This window comes from Trachurus trachurus (assembly GCF_905171665.1).
Source record: "Trachurus trachurus genome assembly, chromosome: 1".
In the NCBI taxonomy this organism is placed as follows: domain Eukaryota; kingdom Metazoa; phylum Chordata; class Actinopteri; order Carangiformes; family Carangidae; genus Trachurus; species Trachurus trachurus.
In genome coordinates this window covers 22,729,025-22,737,850 of record NC_139891.1, presented here as the reverse complement: position 1 = coordinate 22,737,850, position 8,826 = coordinate 22,729,025, and the positions used below count along the sequence as shown (strand labels likewise).

Genomic DNA, 8,826 nt, shown 5'->3' with positions numbered 1-8,826 from the left:
AGCTCTATACCGAACCAGCAGCCATAAACTCTTAAAAAGAAATTATTGGTTCTTCAAAAACAGGGTAATAGTTAAGTTGCCATTTGTGGGCTTAATGTTAAATATAAAGGTTACAGACCAGTGCTCTGCAGCTCAGTGTTATATAACTTTTTCTGTAGGAGTGGATCAAAACTACAGCTTGTTACAGAATACACTGCAGACTACAAGATACTTGTTTACTCATGTTAACTCTTAAAGAATAGATAAGAATAGGTATATTTTTTCAGGTCTGTCTTAAAACGATACTCAGATGCTTCTTGTGCATTCAGCTATCGTTTGCTGTAACCAACTAATACCCATGCTGACATCAAGATACAGCATCAGGTCATGCTTCACATCAAATAAGTTAATTTCTATCTTTCTTGTAGTTTTTAACTTTTCATCCCTATACAAAAATATTCAAATGCAGAGGCCTGGAAACATTTGCCTGCTCACAGCTCAAAGACATGTGCTGAGCAGACACTGCATCAGGAAGCCAAAAATGTGGTTGGGAATCACTAATTTTTCCACTCCATTATAGCCATGAAGTGATCTGTTCCTGTTTGTTCTTCAATATTTATGATGGTAGACAAGATCCACAGTCTTCATTCTGTGCAAAAAAAAAAATGTATTTAACCAAAGCTAAAGAGTTTTGGGGATTGAGTTATTTAATCTCTCCAGTAGTCGTTTTTAAATTATTCTTGCTGAGTTACTAAAACAGAGAATCTCATCCATGACAGACTTTGGAGCGTACTTCATTTAGCTAATTCAGGCTGCTAAGGCCTTATACAGTAGAGTATTAGCTGTTGGTGAATAACAGAACAGACTGTGGATTTTGTCCCACCATCTCTCACAATGGATTCACTGCAATAGGATCTCCACATGGCAAGTATGGAGAGAAGAAATGAACAGCATGCAACTGCTATTTCCACATACATACTGGCATGGGACGAACTTGTTAAAATATCCATACTTATCTTCAAGACTGGACACAAAGCCTTTCCTGTGGACTTGTTATACAGTCACCATCACTGTAGAGAACAAGTTGAGAGCTGAACAGCAGAAGGGACGGATGAAAAAAAAATGAAAAAAAGTGGCCATTTGGCCATTATTTCATCCCTTTACGTTAATTTTGGAGCATGAGAAAAGCAAGGCAGGAAGAGAGAAAAGCACAAAATGTTAACATTTTATTTACAAAGTTGTTTTTTTGTCATACAGAAAGTAAAAATGTAGCTACAACCTTGATTTGTGCAACAGGCGGCCACACTAAAAATCATGGCTCACTGGTTGCACAGCTGCTATAGCAATAATTTTATTGGGAAAAATAAGGAACAGAAAAAAAAAAAAAAAGACAAAAAATGAGAAATAATAAACCCAACAACAAAAAATAATTCATCCAACAAAATATTAAAAGCACAGACCCAAAACTAGATACCAGTCCCAAAGTTCTCACACGGGAATACATAAAGAGGGGTCGACAGTGAAATTGTGGAATGCTGAGTGGTGGGCTGCCTGAGAACCTCGGGGGGCCGTGGGGTAGGTGAGGTGGAGGGTGTTGGGTGGCTCTCAGTTCCATTGGGGAGGGGAAGAAAAAAAGGTTTGGGGAGGGAGGGGGCAGCTCCACTCGGCCCACCCATCCGGTACAGTCTTGCCCCGTTAAAAGAGCTCAGAGCTGGGGGGGGAGACGTGGATTACAAAGGCGGTGCGAGTTGTAAGAGGGCGGACGTTCGGGTTTGTGGGGGTAAGAAGGGTAACTCGGTAGGCTCTTGTTTTCAGTTTTGCTCTTAATCGTCGTCATCGTCGTCGTCGTCCTCATCGTCGTCCTCAGGGTCTCGCTTTCTCTTCTCGCCTTTGCCAGTCTCTGCTTCTTGGGACAAAAAAGAGAGGAGTGTTTAGTAAAAGACGAGACCGCCACACTGGCACTGCAGTTGAGCTTTTTTTTTTTTTATATTGATTAATCTGACAATTATTTTCATGATGAAATCACTTTGGTCTGTTGATCTCATTCACACAACTCAAGTGCAGCATGTTTTAGAAAATATGATGACTTAAAGTATTATTTATGAGGTACTCATGGCGTTTTCTTTTTGTGTGAATGGTTTCACTGTGACTACACATTATAATGTTACAGGATAAGGAGCTTAAAATAAAGTGTAAGCTACTCGATCAGCCACAACATTGCCGAACCAAAACACCTCTGATTGGTCCAAGTATGGACTGAACAAGAGCGCCGAATGTGTCCCGTGGAAACGTGCAATGAGATTTAAGCAGAAAACCATGTTAATCCTGACCATGAGAATATCCATAGACATCCTGACAGTTGTGACGAGGGGCTTCCTTCGATTGGACTAGTTTTTCCAGCTCATGCCGCAGACCCTCTCTGACTAAGATATAAGACATACAAAGGGGAATTGGGGGGCCATGGCAACACCTTCAACTAGTTGTATGAACAATTTTTGCCAAGTGGCCGAGTGCATCGTCCTGATGAAATCCAGCACCGCCTTCAGGGAAGACTGTTGTCACTTAGTCTGTTTAGGTAGGTACTTCATGTCAAAGTAAGATCCACATAAATGCTGATGTCCCAGCAAAACCTGCATTGTGATGTCATCTTATCCCCACGGTAACACCCACCCTTTACTCTCAGTCAGTACCCAGCAGTTTTGGTAGGAACTGACCGTTGCATACTGGGAACGACCAAAAGATTTGTTGTTTCATGGATACTCTGGCCGTCTGTATCTAAACATCGCAATTTGGCCTTCACTTTAAGTTACTCACTACTATTTCACTGATTTCTTGCTACATGTTGACTTCAAGAACTGGCTGTGAGCTGCTGCCTCATACTGTATAATACCATCACCTGAACGTGTGTCAATGATCTAAACACATTTGTTTTGTTTAAAACTGCAACTCGTGTCCAAATAAAACTCAAAAACTAAAGGACGCTCAACCTTTATCTTCTCATTAATACCAGATCCATTTTGTTTCCAAAACTGGACAACTGCAGCTTAAATAAATCCAACCAACGACCTTTGCCCACACAAACACAAACACACACGCCACACTTGATTACCAGAGTGGGCAAAACAATAATGCTTATTTTTACTGTTTGGAATTATTTAGCATTTTCACTTTTAATCATCAAGATTACAAAGAAATTGGTAAATTGGAGGAATGTTAGTTTCATACAAAAGGTTTTAGGCACTAAATACACCTTTAGTTTCTAATCGAACGGGTGATTTATAATGCTATTAATTTTGCTGGCTTCTTTGTGGTGGCAATTTTCTCAGTGTAAAGTCTAGTTAATTCTGTCCTCCAGACCAAAAAAGAAACAACTTCCTGCTCTTGAAGAAACTTTGTAGCTTGTGGAGAGTTTGGAGTTGTAATCGGACTATGAGTTCACATGACAGAGTCAAGAAGCACTTAACTGTAGATGTAGGTGTTTGAGGTTCAAGCTAAAACTAGATGTATAGTTGCTCTTTTGGGAGATGGTTACGTACCGTCTTCATCTTCATCCTCATCTTCATCCTCTTCATCAACTTCTCCATCTTGACCAAAGTCTTCCTCCTTGGTAAATAAAAATTAAACAAATTAAAAACAGAAAAAGCACGAATCATTCAAAAATATTCATATATTATATATATATAATTTATTTTACCTCATCTTCTCCGCTGACCTCATCGTCATCCTCTTCTCCTTCTACCTCCTCTTCGTCTTCCTCGTCCTCCTCTTCCTCATCAAAGTCCTCCTCCTCTCCGTCCTCATCTTCCTCCTCCTCTCCCTCTGCAACACAAAAGCAAAAACGATCGGTCAATCAGAGACAACACAATAACGCTGAGATCAAAACATACACTGCATGTTAGACGTTGAAGCAAATCTTTATCTCTATTAAAACAAGTTGAAGACAAGCAGCCATGCTATAGATAAAATATCAAAGTACACAGAGTATGCTATTCTTATTTTCTATTTAGCAACATAACAGCCTTGCCTTAAAAAAAAAAAAAAAAAAAAAAAAAACCTAGGCTTCTAGCTCCTTTCAACAGAAAAGAAAATCAGTCGTTGGACACTATGAAAGCGATTCCTTACCTTCATCTTCATCATCATCTACGCCGTCTCCGTCCACCTCTCCGTCAGAGTCGGAGGCTTCCCTGTCCTCCATGTCATAACCATCCAGGTAGGTGAGCTGAGGCAGCAGCTTGAACACGCTCTCTCTGTAGTCATTCAGGTTTGTCACTTCACAGTTGAACAGGTCCAAACTCTTCAGGTTATCCAGCTTTTTCTGTTGATTAAATACAGTTCAGGTAAGTGACGATGACATGTCTTGAGTTGACAAGTGACCAATTACACTGAGCTAGTTATGCCTCTTAATATCTCTGGTGTAGTGGGTAGTGCTGTCTATCAGCAACAGTAAAGATCCAGAGGCAAAGTTGGATTTGCATATTTTTTGCATCAAAAAGATGAACTTTTAAAAAAATTATTTATCTGGATTAGACAAATATAAACATTTGATTATTTTGTCTAGCTGCAATTTCCTGCACCACTAAATAGAAGAACATCAGATGGAGATGAGTCTCACTTCATTCATGTGATGTGATGCAGTGTAAAAACAACTATTTTGACATTTACATCCAGATTTGTAGCCACATGGTAAATGTTTGTATGCTGTAGAGACACAAAATAGCTTGCATTAGCCTTTACAATACGACGAGTGGGTGTACCACAAGTAGCATGAGTTAAAATAACAAAACAGACAAGGTATCAAGGTATGAATTCATTTTTCATATGCCCTGTACTGTATGAGGAGCGATACCTACATCTGGCTTGCAACAAGACTGGAAACACATACCAATGGTTCCAACGTGCTGATGTCTTTCAATTTGTTGCCACTCAGGTTTAGATGTGTGAGGTTGGGTAGTTTCTCTGCTAAAACATCGAGGCCGCCGCTGATTCTGTTGTCACTCAACTCCAGCTAAAACACAGCAGAAGGAAAGATTATTTCCCGCCCCAGAATTCAGCTTTTCTCATAAAAGAATGAAGGTGAAACATATTTTATTTTTTACCTTTTTGAGTTTTCCTAGTTTAGGCAGGTTGGAAACTGAGATTAAGCCAACATTTATCAAACTGAGGAACTCCAGGTTGACAAACTCAGCTGTGAGGCCTTCGATTTTTCCTTCAACTGATCGACAATTGTCAAGGACAAGTTCTCGTACCTGGAACAGAGAAAAGTATAACATCAGATAAACAAAAATATCTAATCTACTGTGATTTATGCATTTCCTGAAACTACCGATACTTTTTCACTCTTAACTAAACTTTTTTCTAAAACATGTAAAAAAAAATAATATATATATATTTATAAAGATACTTATTATAGGCCCTTATCTTTCTCTCTCTAAAAAATAAAATAATGTATTTTTTGTCAGTAAAAACCGAGAAAACAAGCTTGGGAACAATACAATCAAAACGTTTTTAATAGGGGGTGTTGTTTTGCAAAATGACTTTGTGCAAAGTAATTAAAGGCATTTTGTAGTTTCTGTAAAAATATTAGAAAAACAAGTCTGAAGGCGGAGTTAGTTTGAGACAGTTAAAGCTAACACTGGTTGCGCAAGTCAGTGATGGACAAAAACGTTGCAAAAAAAAAAAAAGTTGTTGTAAAACGTCAAAGATCACGACTTCTCCTGTTAAAAACGCCGAAATGGACACTTGCGTCTCCAACTAAAACACTTCGCATCATTGCGTGCTTGATTTTATTTTACCCGGGCACGACAGTTAATGCATTGATTTCTTTGAGACGAGGAAGAGCAAAGCAAAGCAAGTCTCTCTCCCCATGGCCTGGTGCTGCTGATGCAGTCACTAATGACAAATGCAATGATTTTTGTGAGCTAGCTCGCTACAGGCTAGCCATTGCCCCCTTTTAAACGCTGCCGTGCGGTAGAGGAGCAGCTAGAGAGCAGCTCTGTCTGTCCGCCCGCCATTAGCCAACCCAACAGCAACGGAAAGGATTGCGAATACACCCTTAGTAAAGAGTCTCTTTTTTCTCTCCGTTAAACCAGCTTTCATTTGGGAAGTGGAATATTCCTTGTCGTCGAGCGAACGACCGATATTGCCAGTTTGTTTCAGGGTAACTGCATCGTTTTCAGGTCGAAGTGGCGAAGGAAATATATTGAGAACGGAAATTTAGTAGAGAGAAAAAAAAAACAAAAAAACAAAGATGGAGACCGTTCCTTTCTCCCAGAGCTTCAAAGACGACAGAATGACAACATGGCGATCCCCGAGATACAGTATGCAGTTCTCTGAACGCTTCAATGGCGAAAAGTGATGTTTTTTTCAAGGAAGAGTTCATTTCAGCTACTTTCACATTACATACATTATTTTCGATGTTAAATTTTGTTTTTATTTCGTGCATGGGTCGACAGGGGAAACGCCGACCGTCGAGTTTTTGGCTGCCCACGCATCAAGCGCGGTGCGCCGGATCCCCGTGTCATTCAAGCAGGCTGTCTGTCTCTTCGGTTCACGAACGAAGCCGTTGGGGCTAACAATTCGAAACGTTTAATTTCAAAACGGCGTCGAGTTCTGTTTAAACGGCCGTTCGAATGGCAGGGTAGTTGTGTTCGGTGTTTGCAGCCACAACCGGACATATTTTGTTGTCTTTGATCAGTGTAGCGAAGGGGGTAATATGGCGGGAACAAAATACTAAGTTAGGGGGCTGCTCGCTGTCTTTACGATTCTGACTCAACAGACTTCATTTAAACAAGTATGCAATATTTACACTAGTGTAAATACATGGATATGAAATGGTAACGTGGCTATTGCACAAGTATGTGCGTGTGTGTGCGCGCTCTATTTTAGGGGAATTATCTTGCTGCGCTGCACACCCCCTTTAAAACTTACGGATCGCAACAGCTTTTTAAAAACGTGGCTTTAAAGCAAATCAAGATTATTACAGGAATAGTTGGCTGCTTGCTTGCATTGGTTTTGTGTGGAAATTTCAACTGGCTATATGGTACATAGAGTAACAGTTCAGCTTAAGTGGTCAAGGTATGGATGACTCGTGAACCAAGTGACTGTTTTTTGTGTGTGTTGTCGCTGCTCAATCTGGCCATTGGATATTTTAACGTTAACGCACTGTACAGAAATTTCAAGACATGACTCGGTTTTAGCAGAAACGCCTTGAAGTTATAAAGTGGATTTTTGAAAATAATAATAATAAAAAGAAGAGAGAGACCCCCGTTTTAGCAGTTATGCTAGCAGCAAACATGGCTTCCAAGGTCTGTATAAAATATACCGCTCTACTGTGAATAGCCAAACGCGGCGGCGCAGGAAGCCAATTTCCTAATATATCAGCGTAAAAAGAAGTTTACTAAATGTGCTACCACGGTGGAGTCGAGCTGTATCGTGTGTACCACTGACCAAGGAGGCTGCGAAACGGTTAAAGCACTGCAATAATGCCAGCAAGCTGAGGACTCCGCCGTTTCAAAGTAACGATTGAATATAGCTTTTCTCGTCTCCTTTCCTTTCCCCCTCCTATACGCCCAATCCTGCACAGTGTGGAGGATTAATAAGCTTGTTATGGCGAGTGTTTTCCGCCCTATTATAAACGAGAAAGATAATCTAAAGCCCATGTGGTCACCATTACGTTAGCCACACAGGTCACTCGCAAAGCAAAAAAAAGTAGCAAGCTAAGCTAGCAAGCAAGAGGCTAGCCAGAAAACTAAGGGTTGGTTTTTAAAAAAAGCACGACTCACATCAGACGGTGTCCTGTTTCTTAGCTCCAAGTGGATCCTCTTTTTCATGTCCATCTTGCCCCTGTGAAAGTGAAACTTTTCTCTCTTGGGTTTTAGGTGGGATCTTTCAGTCCAAAGGCAAGAGATGCCCTAATGGAGGGAGAATATAGGACTGTATAATGAACTGAGCCAAACGCTAAGTTAGTCGGAGAGAGGAGACAACCATGGAGGGAAACGGGACTGAAACAAAATATATGCTCAACAGCGCCATCTGCGTCCAGAAACGCCCATCGCCTCTATTAAAGCCATTGCAGTCACAAAACATGACGCTGCCCCGACACAGTCCTATGGTGCAATTTAATTCTGCGAGGAAAGTACTGTACACTATTTAGTGAAGACAAGAGCCTTTTGTCTGTCTGCTCACTTATTTTCAATAAATGAGTGCAGAGCACGTGCGCATTTTACGTAAAAACACAAAAAACCCATTCGACGTCAAAAAGAAAAGTCGGTCAAACGGCGAACTTTTGTTTATCTGTCTGACTAATTAAGTTTGATTAGTCGAAAACCTCCCCAGTTTGATGTAGATATTTTACGCCATGTTGTTGTTATTGTCTCATATTCTGTTATGAAGAATGGCGAACGCCCATCGTCTCAAAGATTTCATCTTTTTACTCAAACCTGTTGCCTTCCAAAAACAAAATATCTTTTGTTTTATGATAGTCCAGGGAATGAAGACACTGTAATCATTGTGAGATTTACTTTTTCAATAAACTGCATAATGCAAAAACTGTTGTGCTCTGTTTATTCATAAATGCCAGATTCTTTACACTGTTTGGACACATAGCGAGGAAAGGAGGGGGTATATTTGGTTTGCAGTAAAGAGAGCATTGTGCATGCATATGGTAGGGTTGGATACCCCTCCACTCCCAACCCCCTTGACTTCCTGAGACACCAGAGCCCTCAGGTAGAGTCCACTGAGTAGCCTATGCATTGTTGATTTTTCTTAGTGAACTATGAATCAGCATTTATATTCTGGATGTTTGACAAGTTAGGGTCTTGTTTTGAGATTCGTAGCATAGTAACAAAT

The 8,826-nt window shown here is 40.3% G+C and overlaps 1 protein-coding gene across 2 annotated transcripts; it reads right to left on the bottom strand.

Moving 5' to 3' along the window:
- Positions 1–714: 714 nt before the first annotated feature.
- Positions 715–8,318, bottom strand: anp32b (acidic (leucine-rich) nuclear phosphoprotein 32 family, member B). 2 transcript variants are annotated; one of them, XM_083984339.1, is made up of 7 exons: positions 7,761–8,318; positions 5,076–5,225; positions 4,862–4,984; positions 4,102–4,294; positions 3,674–3,798; positions 3,516–3,582; positions 715–1,885 (listed from the first exon to the last, which is right to left on the bottom strand). In XM_083984339.1, the coding sequence occupies exons 1-7, from the start codon at positions 7,812–7,814 to the stop codon at positions 1,803–1,805; spliced, it is 795 nt and encodes a 264-aa protein (XP_083840465.1). In that variant the 5' UTR covers positions 7,815–8,318; the 3' UTR covers positions 715–1,802. The 2 variants fall into 2 exon arrangements, with proteins under 2 accessions (XP_083840465.1, XP_083840464.1); XM_083984338.1 differs by having other exon boundaries at positions 720–1,882; positions 7,761–7,829.
- Positions 8,319–8,826: the final 508 nt, after the last annotated feature.